The following is a 17,812-nucleotide window of genomic DNA, read 5'->3' as shown; positions in this document are numbered from 1 at the left end:
AACCATACTTCACTTATAAAGGAGCAATGCCTCCAATAAACCTCTTTCTTTAATCAAAAGTTCAATAAAAACAAAGAACCAAATGTGTCCAATTTTAAAATCAAATGCTGCAGATATGAAACATTTTTATATCTATAAATATTTCTTTGTACAATAAAGTCTGCATTACATTCACGGTGCTATAGAAGATTATTCTAACAGGCTGAAGACTGGACTCATGTTCTGTCCGGCGCATTGTAAATGACTTTATTGAGCCTGTGCGCGAGGAATGTGAGAACTTTCATCAATAAAAATGATCCTGGAGACGCAGTTTAACGCATTAACCGGCAGATGGCGCCAGAGCATTACGAACTTATCCGCGCATACAGACACGATGATGCTCCAGCAGATTTCAGGCGCAAACAGGTGTCGCTCTTTGCCTTTGCTTTAAGTTTGCGTTTCCCCCTTTGTCTCTGTCCTCTGCAGGAGGATGCGCAGAGAAAATTACAATTGCGTTTGCATGACAGTGTTTATGTTGATTTTGATAAGAAGGTAAAATTTGGTGTTTTGAAAAGGAAAGAAAATGATCCACAAAAAATAAAAGGACATGAGAGATCTGTGGAGATATGTGTTCCTTCATTAAGTTTACAGTTATGAGGTTTAAGTTTATGGTGCAGACACATTCGTTTGAAATGAATGACGAACTGTAAATATTGTATTATTGTCTATCATTTATCTTTCTGAGTATTTATTATTGACATTTTGCAGTTTTTGTTTCTTGTATTGTTTTTGTTTCTTGTTGCTGTGACACAGTAATTTCCCCTGTGTGGGACTAATAAAAGACTATCTTATCTTAAAACCTCCAAATTAAACCAGTCTGTGTATGTGCACGTGCGCGTGCGTGTTGCCTTTTGCTGCTTGTGTGTCCCCCTCTCAGTGAGGCTGGGCGGTGGGAGGGGGGCTGATGCTCCAGTTCCTGTCACACATGCTGTACAGCAACAATAATATTTGGAGAGTTACAAGTGGCTGCAGTCTGCAGCGCAAACCGAGACGCTATGACCAATGAGCTCTCTCTCTCTCTAGCGCGCGCGCGCGCACACGTTCAGGTCTCAGTTGACATCAGTGATCACCGTCAGTGTTTGTGCGCGACTTTAAAGCGCAGCTGCTCAGAGAAGTTGGTGTCCAGAGTGGAGACGGTGCAGGATGGGACAGCAGCTGGACGCCAGTGAAGGTGCTTAGTTCTGTGAGGACGCACAAGCGGCGCTGCCTGCCATTGCGCACAACTTCTCACTGCACGCAAACGCACCGCAGCTGAGTTCCAGTGAGGACTTTTCCCGTGCAGGAGCAGACATGGCTGCACTAATTCATTCTTTCGTTGTTTTTATAAAATTCATTCTTTATCTGAAACTAACATTTTGCATGGAGGTAGATTTCTTCACACCTGTTCGCGTGGATCACCAAGAGGATGAAAAGCATCTGCACCGGCGCGCGGAGCAGGTGAATGAAAGACAGATCGTTATTAAACTAAATGCGTTCAAAGAGGAATTTTACCTGCACCTCGAGCCGGATTCTAGCTTCCTTGCACCGGGAACCTTCCCTCCTGAGAGCGGCTCCTTAGCATCCAACGCTTCCGACCTCAGGGAATGCTTCTACTCCGGTGATGTCAACACAGATCCGGACTCCTTTGCCGCGCTCAGCCTGTGCAAAGGTCTCCACGGGGGGTTCTACTATAACGGCATGGAGTATTTCATCAGCCAGGACAGGACTGAAGACGCAGCAGGATTTAGAAACTCTTTGGACAGGACGCATGTCATCCGCCGCAGGAGACGCGCTGCGCACTCAGGAGGCAACTTCACCAGCAGGTGTGGAGTTGCACCTGACACCAGCTCCACCGCTTCCCTGGAGAAATACAAGTACATGAGTGAACTGGATAACGATGGCTTAACTGAAACTGTGCTGAAAACCTTGGGGAGATCCAAGAGGTTCGCCTCCATCCCCAGATTTGTGGAGGTGCTCGTGGTGGCGGATGAATCTATGGCTAAATTTCACGGGGACGACCTGAAGCATTACCTCCTGACCCTGATGTCAGTGGCAGCCAGGCTGTACAAACACCCCAGCATTTTCAACTCCATAAACATAGTGGTGGTGGGCTTCATGGTGCTGAATGAAGCCGACAAGGGACCCAAGGTTTCCACTAATGCCGCTCTGACTCTGCGCAACTTCTGCTCCTGGCAGAAGAAGCTGAACAAACACAATGACAAGCATCCTGAGTACTGGGACACGGCCATACTCTTCACCAAGCAGGTAAGCAGCAGCAGCAGCAGCAGCAGGGGAGGAGGAGGGGGCTCCATCAAACTCTGAACTCATCTAATACAGTGGCTGGTAGAAGGAAGAGAATAGACATGCTGCACTCATACATGTGTGCACAGACAGATTATAAGATAAAGGGTCCTGGGCACAGACATATGAGAAAGACAGCCAGACTGAAAGGGACACAAAATGACATTTGTAGTCTGTACAGGTGAACCACAAGACTCAGCCACGCAGAAACAACTCATCTGGCATCTCTTTGTGTTTACACTGTGATCATTGTTGTCGTTTTGTGTTCATTGTGCATCTTTTTGGGTTCATTTTGTGTCTCTTTGCAGTCGTTTTGCATCTTTGTGGTCACTTTCTCCACTTGACCTGTGACTGTTGCACGCATTCACTGATCCATCTGTGAACCAATGTGTTATCTTGCACAGCTGTTCAATGCCTTTCATTTAGTTCTGTGTTAGCTGCTTCAATGAGTCACTGGAAAAGATCAACTGAGCCAGTTCTTTCCATGAAAGACCTCACCTATGCTTCTACGGAATAATAACTGGGTCATTGTCTGCCTTCATAAGGAACCTTCATAAAGACCAAAGCGTTTTATAAAAATACTAGAATCCAAATTTCTCCTTCATTCGAGCTGATGTGAGCTGACACTATCTGAAGCTCTCAGCAAAGCCACAACTGTGAGATAATCCCATGTGGCCACCAGAGCTGTGACCGCTGACGAGTAAATCTTTCTCCACAGTCACTAACTTCTCTCTGACGTCTCGCTGTTGCTGCCTGCTTTCAATTAGGTCCAGTCTTTGGCTCCGGCTGGCCATCTGATACACAACCTCTCTCCTTCACTGCACAGCAACATATAAAAACACTTCAAGGTCAGAACGACTGAACAATCATCCCAGTGACGGGAAAGATCCCTCATTTACACTGAGGCCACTTATATATAGGAAAGTCCATGTCCAGTGTTGTTGTCCTTGTAGGGCACAATGAGCGCAGCTGCTGCGTTGGAAAAAATCTTGTAATAGGTTACGGAGAGCAAGTGGTGTGGAATACACATGGCTGGCAGAAATCGCTTCTGGCATCCCAGGGCCTCACTGAAACACTGGGTTAACAAGTTCATCATCCACAGTGTCTTCAGATTTACTTTGAACACTACAAAAGAACAAGAAAGTTATTTTGATGAAACATAATAACACAGTCCCTGACCAGAAAGATCCAAACAGAAATAAAATAAATGTTAGATACACCCAGAGAGCCATGGGATGCAGCAAAGCATCAGTCATCCTTAAAACCAATGAGTCGTGGCCAATATTCCATTAATAATGACTTGTGTGAGAGGGAAAAGGCTTGTAACTTTTCCTATGATGTTGAGTGACAAGACAATGAGGTTACAGTTATGCTAGCTGCTTGTGAGGCACGGTGATGCTTTGAGTTAAATGCTAACATCAGCATGCTAACATGCTCACAAAAACAATGCCAACATACTGACGTTTAGCAGGTGTAATGTTCAGCATGTTAGTTTAGTGTGTGTAAATGCTAACATGCTAAGCGTCTACAGCTATGCTAGTTGCTTGCTAGGCTGCGTATGTACCTACACTGAAGCTTTGAGCTAAATGCTAACATCACCATGCAAACATGCTCACAAAAACAATGCTAACATGCTAAGAGTCTACAGTTATGCTAGCTGCTAGTGAAGCTGCACATCTACTTAGGACCACTGGGGCTTTGAACTAAATGCTAATGTCAGCATGCTAACATGCTCAGAAAAAACAATGCCAACATGCTCTAGTGTTCACCATATTAGTTTTGTGTGTGAAAATGCTAACATGCTAAGAGTCTACAGCTGTGTTAGCTGTATGTGATGTACTGAGGACCACTGCTGCTTTGAGCTTAATGCTAACATGATCACAAAAACAATGGTAACATGCTAACCTTTAGCATGTGTAATGTCTACCTTATCAGTTTAGAGTGTAAAAATGCTAACATTTGTTAATTAGCACAAAACACAAAGTACAGCTGAGGATAATGTCATGCAGGTAGGTGGTGCTAGATAATAAGCTAAGGGACCACCAAAGTTATTACAATTCCTCCTGATGTCTAAACAAATTCAACAAACTCAAATCCACAAAGAGGAAAAGTCAAGAGATCACTGTAGTCAATGGGATTCATCATTGAAGAAAATTTACAAAATTTCATGGGATCCCATCCAACATCTGCTGAGATATTTCAGTCTGTACCAAAGTGGTGGACCGACCGACCGACCGACCGACCAAACAACCAACCGACCGATCCCAACAGCCATTGCTATTGCTGAGGAGGCTTAAAAGATAATCACAGCACCATGACATGACAAGTATGGATGTTTGTTTAAGGCGTTTTGAAGTTTATGTCTGACAAGGCCAGGAAAATTAGCAAAAGTGGAAGTACCCCAAGGGGAAAAGAGTAAACAGCAAGAATTAGCCATTAACTCATAAAGACTAAGCTGTAGTGCAGAGTGGAGTTGACATGGTTTCCCTTTACCCTGGGCTGCAGGTGGGACTCATCTAGACCTCCCAAACTATCTCCTTACGTCTTACCCCTTATCCAAACACCGAGGGGAAATCTGTAATGGGCTATCTCCCCTGACCTTGTGCCGCAATATATTTTGAGAGCGGAGCAGCAATAAGCAAACCCATGTGCCATGTGCTTTGTATTAGTGCCTTCTATGGTCTATTAATGCTGTAACCACACAAAGCATGTTTGGAACATGAGTCCGATCTGATTTTTCATGCTTCCTATGAGAATAAAGAAAAAATTAACCCTTAACTCTCTGTGTGTCACCAGGATCTTTGCGGGGCCACAACCTGTGACACACTGGGGATGGCTGACGTTGGGACCATGTGTGACCCGAAGAGGAGCTGCTCTGTCATCGAGGACGACGGCTTGCCCTCCGCTTTCACGACGGCCCACGAACTCGGTCAGTTGATTGGCAGGGGCTGAACTTTCATACTATGCATTCTGGATTTATGCTAATACACACCTGAGCTGTAGCAGGCCTCAGAGTGAGATGCGCTCAAGGCAAGAGCTGCATATAACCTTAACTTAAAGTGTCAGAGGAATTATGCAGTCTGCTTTGACGGACGTATACACACATAATCAGTGTGCAAACCGGCCTGCCTGGAGGGCTTTGCAACTTTCTTGGTCTTGCTGTGGTTCTCAGTCCTGATCCCAGAACACTGCAGGGTTTCAGTCCTACCAGCTATTTAATTACATTTACCTGATGTTCGTTTGTAAATCAGTCCCTAATCAGGCGAGCAGAATCAAAACTAGCAGATCTCTGGGTCTTCCAAACGAAAGTTTAGATTTCCAAGAGTGAAATGGGAAGTTTGATACCACTCTCATGTCTGTGTATTAATTAAGGAGCTGGAGCAAGGACATGGTTAGCCTAGCTTAACAGTTAGCCTGCTTTATCCAAAGTTTATAACGTCTTTAAAAGCCGACTCATTTATATGGTGCATCTTTTTATGTGCAGAAAGAGAAATGTAAAAATGATTGTTTGTGGTTTTAGGGGAAGTTACATGCCATGAGTTTTGCCTGAGAATCAACAGCTATGTCTGGTAACTGTGCGCAGATTATCAAGTTTTATCAAGTCCTGATGTCCCAGTGAGGTTGCCAGGTTTGGCTCCAACGTGTCAGAAACCAAAACCAAAAAGATGCCATAATAGGACATAACAGGATAAACAGATGAACAAACTGTTATTTTTCAAGAAAAAAACCATATAACCACATTGAAACTGTTATGTTATAGGTTTTCTTCTAACTGAGCCGCACAGACAAGAGACTGATAACTGTTGATTGACATTACATTAGACGTTTCATGGACCTGAATTATGAGATTATACTGATTTGATTTATGTGTCCAGTACAGCTTAAAGTAATGAATTCACAGCAACTAAACTGACAATACATACTTTTTTTATTCCTCAGGAGTTTGTGATTTAGTCTGATAAATATGTGAGATTTTAAAATGGAAAAAGAGCTAAAGTTGAACACTGCTAATCTGTTTTCAGATGCAGTTTAATAGATAGCATTAAAATACATGTAGTTTTACTCATTGCTAATGCTAACCCTGTTAATAATACAAGTGACTTGTTATTTCACATTTTCAATAATCAGTGGTTGTGGGGTCTGTAAAAGAAGCAGGACTCCTGCCTCAGACCAGATGCACAAGTAACTCTTGAGGCCCCAAGAGAGGCATTGGTTTACACTAACCTCATGTATGTTAAGTAATTACACAATTTCCTCTCAACATGATCCTGTCCCCATGATTGAACAGTCTGTTTTTTTTTCTTTTGGAAAGTACTTCATGTTCATATTTAGGGAAGGACACAAATTCCTTGGGAACCAACCCCCCCCCACCACCATCAGTCTAGCTTTAGAACATGGATGTATGCCACGCTGTATATTCCCATGCACACATGCATTCCTGTCTGCTATGATATCAGCTTCAAACCAGTCCAATTTGAGTCCACTTTGCCTAACACAGAGTTAGCAGATGCATATTTCAGTGTCATCACCACAGAAACTTCACTGTGTCTACCAGGCAATTGTTACTAACTCCTTATCGTGTTTTAAATCACGGTGCGACTGTAAATAGACCTACTTGACTCTAACAACAGCCGTGACCTTCTTGTCTCTGTTCCCACCAACCCCCCCACCCCAGGCCACGTCTTCAACATGCCCCACGACAATGTGAAGGCATGTGAGGAGGTATTTGGGAAACTAAAGGACAACCACATGATGTCTCCCACGCTGATTCAGATTGACAGGAGCCGACCCTGGTCTGTGTGCAGCGCCGCCATCATTACCGAGTTCCTGGACAGAGGTCATGGTTAGTAAACACTTCCTGTATATGTCTCTGGACTCAGATGGACCACTAATTCTGTCCAGGCTTCACGCTGTCAGCTGGTAGTAATCTAACCCACAAGAAACAGACCTTGGCTCTAATTTATCACAGTTATACTGATTATTTCAGTAGTATGACTGAAGGACAAAAATATTTCTCTTGTATGAAGAAAATGAAGCATAGAGCACTAAAGTCACTCTTGAATTGACTGACTGGCTTTGAAGTATCTTTTACAGTCACAGCTGTGTAGCTAGTAACAGCCAGTCATAATCATTCAGGTGTACATCACATTACATTCTGACCCTTCCTCACTGTTACTCTGACCTGACGTCGCTGGTGCTTCTAATTTCGGACAACTTATTAAGGAGTAAGCGATCATGGCGTTTCGTGCATCTGCTGCTGCCCACTTCCTCGGTGGTCCACTCTGTCAGGGTTTGAAGTTGTAGGACGCTGTTTTTTGCAGGATATTGAACTGAAGAATATTTTACTCAAACTTGGTTGTGGCTGGTGATTTTGGCTGTAAGATTTCTCTCGTATTAAGATCCCATTAGCATCTTTAGGTACGTTCATCTGAGAGTAATAAATAATACTGAGTTGCATCTCAGATTACTAAAGCTCTGCTAACATCCAAAGGGAATTGAAACAAGCAATGTCTCTTGAATCAGGATACTGTTTATATCTTGCTAAATGTTCATGTATCCGTTTGAGCTTTGTCTCACATGAAAGGGGCTTTGCAAGATTTCAAGGGAAATTGCAACAAGTTTGTTGCTTCTCGGAGGTTTCGTACATTTAGTTGAGGATATTTCCCTTGAAAATCAGGAAATTTTGGTTGGTAGGCATCTGTACAGCAGTTGCCATGTCATGTTGAAAGAAAGGGCATATTGTTCACGGTACAATGATGGAATAATCGATCTAAAACACATTAAAACTTCTGATAGTGTTGCTAAAATACCTCACATGGGATCAGAGCTCTGGATCCGTCTCCAGAAATCCTGTTTCCAATCCAGTAAACTCAAAGTGACGCAGCTCTCAGCTTCTCAGAGAAGATTACAGCAAAGCTTTGTGAAGTGTTGGAGAATGAAAAACTAATAAAGTGGATTATGTTGTCGGCTGGTCAGATTGTTGAATATCTGGGTATATTCTGCTGTACTGTGATGTTGTTTCCAGATATCCAGCATCTGCATCAGTGGATGGGACTAGAAAAATATTTGTTATATTAAAGTCAGAAAAGATACTTAATGGAATCGACTGCAATGAATATGCACAAATACATTTGAAAGGAAAAGAACTGTGTATATCCTAGTACTTTTCCTTCTTCCACTATCAACATTAATAAATGTTTTAATATATCATCTCCTCAGTAGCTCCTTTTCGCCAAGTTTTTCCTGCCTGAGTGTAAACTCCCATAAGTGACTGCAAGTGGATTGTGTGTAATAGAAGGAATTACACGCCAGTTCATCACCTCCACTAAAACAGACCTCTCACTTCAGAAAGCAACACCGCTGTCTCTGCTACATAAGTAATTTGCTTAATCTAAACATTATCAGGTGCCTGTCCTCTCTCACATGGAGCTATCTCTGCTTTTCTACAGACTGAAGACAAAGTTATTGATCATATAGCACTAACTGCTTTAAACTCATTCATGCATTATTTATATGATCAAATGATATCTGTTGTTGTTCATATTGTACAGTCATTTTTGAATATTGCTTTAATACTATAAACCATACAGACTTGTAAAACCTGCAGTCATTACCTTACATGAACTTCCCTGACCATCCTTGCAATGAATATTTTTAAAGAGCAAAATTGATTTTGAGACGTGATATCAGGAAGATGATACAGTTCATGTTCTTCCCACGAGATGATAACAAGTTTGCGTTACCCTTTTAGTTGATTCATATTATTTTCATATTGATGGACTGGACATGGTGCAGATCGAGGAACACTAATGGCTCCAAACCTTTTAAAATTACTGAAGATACCACCAAAGAAAAATCAAACACCGAAGAGGAAGAGATCAGCAAAAAAATCTAAACAATTAGATTGATGGGAGAGGTCCTGTACTGCTCAGTTATTGTTCCGTACGTCATCTATTGCTTAGAAATATGACAAAATACAAACAAAATGTAAAAAAATCCAGTTCTTATACTACAAGAAGAATTATCATCACATCAGATCATAACTGGACATAACAGGAGCTATTTGTAAGTTTTGCTTTAGCCAACATTAGCATTAACAGCTGTTTAGTGACCAGTCCAAGAGCTTCCGCCATTGTTGTGTTTACAGTACAAGAGGTTATAATACGTCCTGTGAGCAGCGCTACTTCTTCAGGGTAGAGTGGACGCTACAGTGACTCCCTATCGGAAAGTGACAAGACAGGCCAGCCTGGCTGTAGCTAACTGGCTAGCATTCTAACTTCATTAGATGTTATACAAATAAAAGCTAATAAGGAGGGTTGCCTTCTACCTCTGTAGACAGCTGTTGGTGAGTAAAGGAATCAAGTTTGATGCTGAACTTGCTCTGTTAAAATTTCATGATCTGATTGATTATAGTACTGAACAAATAATGTATAAAGTTCATACAAATTTGTTCATCATCAAATGTTTTTAAAAGTGTGCGTGTAAAGAGAAACTTAAATACCAACTTTAAAGGAGCTATTTCTAAGTTTTTGCTATTGCTACATAGCTAACATTAGCATTAACAGCTGTTTACATACGAGTCTGGAAGAAACATTGTGAGTTCAGTATCAAACTTTATTCCTTTACTCACCAACATCTGTCTCCAGAGGTGGAAAGCAACGCCAATGTTAACTCCTGTCTCTATCACATCTTTTCTTAGTTAGCACACTAACCAGTTAGCCCTGGCCCGTCTTGTCACTTTTCTATCTACCCTGATGATGTAGCGCTGCTCACAGGACGTATTATAACCTCTTATCTTGTGAATACAATGACACCTAAAGCTCTTGTCAAGCAACAATCACCACCACCTGCTCCTGGCAAGAAACCACATTTGCCAGCAGAGAAAACGTATGCACATGTGTAATCATGTGTATGCATATAAATAAACATAACTATTTGTTTGGCTTTTGTCTGGACTGTGTAGCTTGTGTCAATATTAATCTGTTCTTTATTTATTTCCAGAGGGAAGTTTCTTGCTTTTACGTTTCGAAATGTTCACCAGCTAGTCACTAACGTCGTCTGTCTGCTGACTGGTAGCATACAGTCGGTTTGTTAGAGCTTTTGTTCTATAAACTGAAAACAGCTGCTGCTGGAAACAGGGATGATGCTGGAAATCAAAACAGTCAATGATTAAAAAAGCTGCAACCAAAGGCCACAGAAAACTCTGGTCATGGTGGCTTCAGATGGAAGGATATTTGAACACACTTCCAGATTTTAGTCATTAAGTCACCTCGATTTTAATATCCATATGAGGGAATGCAGCTGCAGTCTGATTTATGGCCGTGCTGTTGGTTTGTTTCACAGGAGACTGCCTGCTGGACCAGCCTCAGAGGCAGCTGTCTCTCCCTGATAATCTGCCTGGCTCCAGCTACAGCCTGCACCGTCAGTGTGAGCTAGCCTTTGGTCACGCCTCCAAACCGTGCCCATACATGCAGCCCTGCTCCAAACTGTGGTGCACCGGGAAGGCCCGTGGACAACTGGTCTGTCAGACCCGACACTTTCCCTGGGCGGACGGCACCAGCTGTGGCAACAGCAAGGTCTGCTACCGAGGAGCCTGCACTGACAAGAACACTACCATGCACATCAAGGTGAGTGTTGACCCATCAGTCCTTCTTGGTCACTTTTTATGAGCACAACTGATGGACCACTGTCCCTCGCAGGTGGACGGCCGGTGGGGGAAGTGGGGTGCGTTTGGAGAGTGTTCCCGAAGCTGTGGTGGAGGAGTTCAGCTCGCCAAGAGACAGTGCGACAACCCGGTCCCTGAGAACGGAGGCAAATACTGCTACGGCCTTCGCATCAAATATCGCTCCTGTAACCTCAACCCCTGCCCTGACACAGGTACACTCATCTCTGTTTGAGTGTGTTCACACAGGAAGACACACAAAGGGCATCATGCATTCAGATTTTTGAGGGAGCACAATGTTTCACAATGTTATGAAAAGTTTAAATTCATCATACAAATTTACTTGCAACATGGATTAGATCTATAGAGAAGTCAGTTTATTTGTTCTCAGTTTAAAAGACCTGCAAACTATATTAGTCGGTCTCTTAGTTAAGCTTGTTTTTGTCACTTTAATGGAAAGCTATAAGTTTTCAAAATGTCTCAAATTTAAATGGTCGGCTTACATGCTACATTGGTTTTTGGAAAATTATACTCCAGCAACCACAGTCGAAGTTAACCAAGATTACATTACGTTTGCAAAACACACCCAATAAGACCCCTTTTAATTGCCCGTGTTATTATTATTGTAAAATGCATATACAAGAACAGAAAGCCTGATTAGCTTAGCCATGCTAACTTGGGGGCAGTGGGGTTGCAAAAGTGCAATCACGATCCCTCGAGGAGTTGTCAATCTACTCTATGGTTGTTTTTCTCCACCTCCAGGTAAGAGTTTCCGTGAGGAGCAATGTGAGGCATTCAACGGCTTAAACCTGAACACCAACCGGCTGGGGTCATCTGTGGTCTGGGTTCCCAAGTATTCAGGCATCTCTCCCAAGGACAAATGCAAGCTCATCTGCCGCGCTAACGGGACTGGGTACTTCTACGTCCTCGCTCCGAAGGTGTGTCCAACTTACTATTTACACTTAATCATTTCTGATATCAAACATCAGATTGTATCCGTTTGAGGCTACATACAGGCTACTACGTGTTAGTTTCAAAACGCATTAGTTTTGCTACATATTTGCTAGTTTTCCAGCCCCTAAAACTGAGTCCTTTGGAAATGCTGCTGTCCCTGTTTGAACTTGAAGACACCCCCGGTTATCAGGCTTGACTACGAGTCGTGAAAGCAACATGAATAACGAAATACAAGAGTTACTGACCTTTTTGTCTTTGCTTTTACTGCCACAACTGTCTTTGCTGTTTCTCATTTGTTGTATTTTGTGCAACTAATCAACTGCAGAGTAGACAATCTGCTTCCTGTTTACACCAGCTCATGCATGCCCAGTGTACGTGGATGGTCATAGTTTCTGTTGCGGAGCTAAACCGGTCATCTGGACGGAGGTCATTTTTGTTTTAAAATAAACACAAGGTAGTGGGACGTAGCCTCAATCATAGTTTACTTTTTCTAATCACTGAAAAAGTGCAACAAGTTCAAGAACATAAAGTTTACTAGACAACCCTGTGGACGGGATGTGTTCATAAAGTAGAGAAAGGCAAATCTATTCACTGCTTTCGCATTACCAGCCAATCATAATTACCCGAGGCTGATTTGAGCCTGGTAATTGCTGGCTGTGTTGTGAATGTGGCTGCATGTGGCCTGTAGACAGCAGCTCTGTCAGCTTCCATCATGCGGCTACGAATAAAAATGTCCTTAGATCTGCCTAAAAACATGAGACGTGACTTTGGGAAATTCTCTCAATATTCTGAGCTGCTTTTGTGCTCGCTAATGAAATCTGAACTCCTTGTCATTGAACACTTAGTCGTGAGTCAAAGCCTCATGGGAGGGGAAATTGAAGCATTTATTGAGGCGCTCTGTGTTTACAGTAACTATTTGCCTAGTGTGATTTGGCTCTTATCCACAATGCAATAAGTAACAGCTAGCTCCATCAGCGGCACAGCAGTGAGTGGTGCTGTGCTGGTGGCTGCTGCTGCAGGATGGATGGAGCGGTGAGAAAGGGAAACATGCAGGGATAGTATCACTTCACAGCTGTGGCCAGTCAGCTACTATTTATGCAACCAGCATGAAAACAAGTATGTAGCAGCAACACAAGGCCACATCTCGTTTACACTCATGGACACTGCACACTCTCTCTGCTCTAACTGTTTTTTTTGGAGACTGGGAGTAAAAAACGTCTGTCTTGCTCTCTCTTTCTACTCTCTTACTGTTGCTCCTACTCACATATAACCCAATGACATCAGCCCAGCATGATGTAATCTCTAAAACCTCACACCCTGCAGGTTGTGGATGGGACGCCCTGCTCTCCTGACACCTCAGCCGTATGTGTTCAGGGAAAATGCATCAAGGCGGGCTGCGATGGCAAGCTGGACTCCAACAAGAAGTTTGACAAGTGTGGTGTGTGTGGCGGAGACAACCAGGGCTGCAAGAAGGTCTCGGGGATGTTCACCAAACCTGTGTAAGTCCATCGGCACATTTCAAGCGCTGGAAAAGGTCAATGTGGAGGTCGACTATATTTTATTATTAGGTTTATGTTTAGGGGTTTTCTTTTTGTTAAACGACCAAAGTAATGATAATGACAAGATTGAAGAAGTAAATTTAAAACAGTATTTCATCCTCGGGACGACCAGAGTTTTAAAGCAGGACGCAACGATCAAGGGCCTTCAAACAGGAGACAGGGCCAGAGGGGAGGCGTGCAGCGACACGTAAAGAAACTACAGTGAAGAAATCGTACTCCTCTCCCTGCTATTGTCTTGGCAAATTTGCAGTCACTGAAACAAAGATGAGGAACTACAGGCCGATGTCTGTCCTCTTTGGGAATATAAGAGTGCCTGTATATTGGTATTTACGTTTAGACCTCGCTTCCACAGATATACAATGTATAACTGGTTCTCCGCAGAGTTTCGAACATTATAAAAGTTGCTGAGGATACAGAGATCGTCAGCGTCTTACAGCAGCAGAAACAGGGTCATGGTGCACTTCATGGTGCCAACAGTCATTCCTTCAGCTTAATGTTACCAAAACAAAGAACATGATTGTTGATTTCAGGAAATCCCCCACTGTCCTTCATCAGCTAGGCTCTGAAGTCTCCCGGGTAGATACTTACAAACATTTCGGGACAGCAGACTGGATCTGTTTCATCTTTTTGCACTGTAGTGTGGTATTAAAAGCTCAGCCTGTCCAGTAAAAGACTCAACATGTCCAGTCTCAAGAGTCTTGACAAAGTCAAAGATTTTTGTCATTTTTAATCAGCATGCTCTTAGGAGGGCCGAAGCTATTCTGGCTCTTCCAGATCATTGTCTATAAATGGAGATGATTTACTTCTGTGGCTACTCTCCCTAGAAGTGGGCGCCCAGCTAAGATCACTCAAAGACACAACTAAGAAAGATCAGTGAGGTAAAAATGAAGCCCAGAGTAAAAGCTAAAGGCTTAAAGGAATCACTGGAGCATGAACATCTCTGTTCATGAGTCAACCATATGTGATATATGATATATGACCATATCTGGGCCAAAATGTCACAGTGTTCCTTTAGTACAGGACACTCATGTAGAATCTATTTCATGTTTCCCACCAAAACATCCTGGATTTGGCAGGAAATCATCTTCATTGCTTTGTTGCATTACACAATGCTTTTTTAACACGAGGTGATACTCGCAAGATTTTACATCCTGAAGGGATAATATCTACTATTACTTTGCCTTAATGCATTGGTGTTGATGTATAATGTATAGCATAATTAATAGTTTACATCTCCACTCTTCCTCTCCAGTCATGGCTACAACTTCGTGGTGATGCTGCCAGCAGGAGCCTCTAACATTGACATCCGTCAGCGCGGCTATCGAGGAATGGTCAGTGATGAAAACTACTTAGCTGTGAAGAATCGCTACGGGAAGTACCTCCTGAACGGCAACTACGTGGTGTCGGCTGTGGAGCGCGACCTGCTGGTGAAGGGCAGCCTGCTGCGGTACAGCGGCACCTCCACGTCCGTGGAGATTCTGCAGGCCACCAGACCCCTGCAGGAGCCTCTGACTGTGGAGGTGCTCTCTGTGGGGAAGATGACTCCACCCAGGGTGCGCTACTCTTTCTACATCTCCAAGGAGAGCAAGGAGGAGAAAACTCTGCAGAAAGAGGAGAGAAGCATCAAAGCGCAGAACAGCGTCTTAGTGGACAGCAACAAAGTAGAAGCGAAGAAGCAGGTGATGGGTAAGAGGCCAGTTAGTCACTGGGTGACAGGAAGTTGGGAATTATGCACGGTGACTTGTGGCAGCGGTCTCCAGAAGAGGTTGGTGCAGTGCCAGAGCATGGAGGGGCGTCCTGCAGTGGATTGCGACAGTGCTGACAGGCCTGCAGCAGTCAGAGCATGTGGGGATCCATGCCCCATGTGGGATGTTGGCACCTGGTCTCACTGCTCCAAGTCCTGTGGAAGGGGCTTTAAAAGGCGGCCAGTGCGCTGCATGACCGAGAATGGTGGGAATCTACCCAGAGAGCACTGCTCTGGAAGGAGGAAGCCTCAGGAACTGGACCTGTGCAACCTAAAACCATGTTAGAGCAGAACTGACGCGGCCCATGGACTTATCTTTGGAAGTCAAACTGATGATTTGACACGACCTTTAGCCCAAATCAGCGTAACAATGATTGTTTCGCTGTGTTGGGTAGAAATACTCTCAACTTCAGTCTGACTGTAGTTGCAGAGGAAACCCAGTGGAGATAGAGAGGATCCTCCCCCATCATGTTTACATGAAAATAAAGACGAAAAGCTGTCTGCTCGTAAACTGTCAAACCATCTGTGGCAGGTTTGACTTTCGGTTAGTCTACCTCGACCAGGAACGACGACATGATGCCTGTGTGAACTGTACACAGAGCAGAAAGATGCAGAGACAGTGATCACACACATCTGCACACAAACATCATTTCTACACATGCAGAGGATGAAATTCCAAGTTAAGGATGGATGAAAGTCTGTGAGACTCACACTGTGCTGATATCTGTGAACTGACATTTTTCTCATTTCACTGAGGAACTAATCGATATGTGAAACACAGTACTGTATCTGCCATGTTCAAGACCTGATTGCAGTTCTTACATCTTTCTTTGTTTATTTTTCTTGATTCGGTGCTATCGGCTGAGGTCTGCCATTCAGAGTCAGTTCATCTTAAAAAAATGGCTTTACAAGCTTCCAACATGACAGTCAACATTATATCCTACACACTTGAAACAGTCTTTATCAATTGGATCAATAACAAAGAATCCCTGAATTTTACTAGAGACCAAAAATTTAAAATATTTTTTTATAAAAGGAAAATTAGTTGAGTCAGAATTAAGATGTTAGCATCGTCTTTAAAGTAAATGTAGGCTGTTGTTATGGTGCAATCCTAATGCGTCTTTGCCTGTTCTGCTCAACTGTTTGTTCTGTGTTGCCAAAGAGTTATAACCTTCTACAAAGCCTTAGTTTTGTGAGAGACACGTCTCTGCATGAGCTGGACAGAAGTATGGCTTTACTCAAAGAACCATTGCGCTACATTTCTGTCATCACCTTCAAATGTTCTCCTGACTGTTAAAACTCCCACCTCCTGCGGCTGGAGGCTTTAAAGATGGCTGTAAAAAGTTAGTCCACCAATCGATTAATCTGTCAACAGGAAATTAATGATAATCAAAGGGTGGCTTTAGTGAGTAATGTTCAAGCCAAAACTTCACTGGTTCCAGCTTCTGAACTGTGAAGGTTTTGCTGCTTGTGTCTCTTTTATGTGATGGTTAATTGAATCTTTGGGTTTTGAACTGTTTGTTGGACAAAAGAAGCAATTTGAAGACATCGTGACAAGGTGTGGTAAATTGTGATTAGCGCTGTATAATGAACTTTAATACTTTTATGCCCAACCAAATTGGTTTCATACTATTAAGAATCAAAAAATGTCTTGTCATCTGATACCTAAGGAATAAATGAGTAAATCTCATCAGCGTCAGTGAGCCAATGAGCATGAAGCATGCTTGGACCTAGATCTAATAACGCTGGTGATTGGTTGTTTATTTACACGAACACTACAAACGTTTCAGTGTGTAATTTTCTTTTTGTTAAAAGGAGTTGATTAAATTGAGTATGTTAAGTATGATTAAGAACTGGAATTGATGCCAGTACCAATATCCAATATTTACGAACGATAGCCAGCCCTAAATGTGACCAACATTTCTCACTAGTTTTCTCGACCAGGAAGTATCAAAATATCTGTATTTTTCTCAAACCACTCTTAGCAGCATAAATACTGAATATCTATATGCTCAGTAGGTATTCCCCATGAAACATACCCATAGTGAAATTAAAGGTAAAATCCACTTTAAAACAACAATCAACCACCAAACAGATATTGTTGTACTTTACATCCTGGCATTGCATTTTGTTGTTTCGATGGGATTGTTACTACATCTCCAACACACCTGGAAATATGTGGAGTTCAAATGAATCGACAGTCTTACAAATATTTGGTAAAAATCCATCAGACATCACAAAATGATGATAGATAACTCTTTGTACTTAAAGGTGATGAGTCTTAACATTTAACGGAAAACCCTTCAGTCTTAATCCCCAGTTTGTTTTGGTTCAGAGGGACCAGCAGTTACACCATCTAAAAGATGGTTTTGTACAGTTTTTTTTCTTTTACATCATGTACAGATAATGTTATTTTCATCAGTTGTCTTTTGTATTGTATACTATGTATACATTCATCTAGCAGCATAAAATAAAGTATATATATGAGATTATACCCATATGCTGAATCATGATTGATGATCTGTCTGTGAAAGTTTCTATTATTCAGATCTTTTACATTAAGACAATAAGGAC

At 42.5% G+C, this 17,812-nt stretch overlaps 1 protein-coding gene across 1 annotated transcript; it reads left to right on the top strand.

Annotated features, from left to right (window-relative positions):
- Positions 1-1,329: 1,329 nt before the first annotated feature.
- On the top strand, positions 1,330-15,917 carry adamts15 (ADAM metallopeptidase with thrombospondin type 1 motif 15). The gene is made up of 8 exons (XM_022768088.1): positions 1,330-2,283; positions 5,116-5,248; positions 6,995-7,162; positions 10,663-10,946; positions 11,019-11,196; positions 11,744-11,919; positions 13,259-13,434; positions 14,747-15,917. The coding sequence occupies exons 1-8, from the start codon at positions 1,330-1,332 to the stop codon at positions 15,522-15,524; spliced, it is 2,847 nt and encodes a 948-aa protein (XP_022623809.1). The 3' UTR covers positions 15,525-15,917.
- Positions 15,918-17,812: the final 1,895 nt, after the last annotated feature.

The sequence above is a fragment of the Seriola dumerili genome, unplaced genomic scaffold (assembly GCF_002260705.1).
Source record: "Seriola dumerili isolate Sdu_G_001 unplaced genomic scaffold, Sdu_1.0 BDQW01001414.1, whole genome shotgun sequence".
Taxonomy (NCBI): domain Eukaryota; kingdom Metazoa; phylum Chordata; class Actinopteri; order Carangiformes; family Carangidae; genus Seriola; species Seriola dumerili.
This window is presented reverse-complemented; position numbering and strand designations above follow the sequence as displayed.

Coding starts and splice junctions, on each gene's coding strand:
- adamts15 (XM_022768088.1), top strand. CDS start 1,330: ATGGCTGCACTAATTCATTCTTTCGTTGTTTTTATAAAATTCATTCTT. Junction 2,284..5,115: donor CCATACTCTTCACCAAGCAG/GTAAGCAGCAGC, acceptor GTGTGTCACCAG/GATCTTTGCGGGGCCACAAC. Junction 10,947..11,018: donor ACACTACCATGCACATCAAG/GTGAGTGTTGAC, acceptor TGTCCCTCGCAG/GTGGACGGCCGGTGGGGGAA.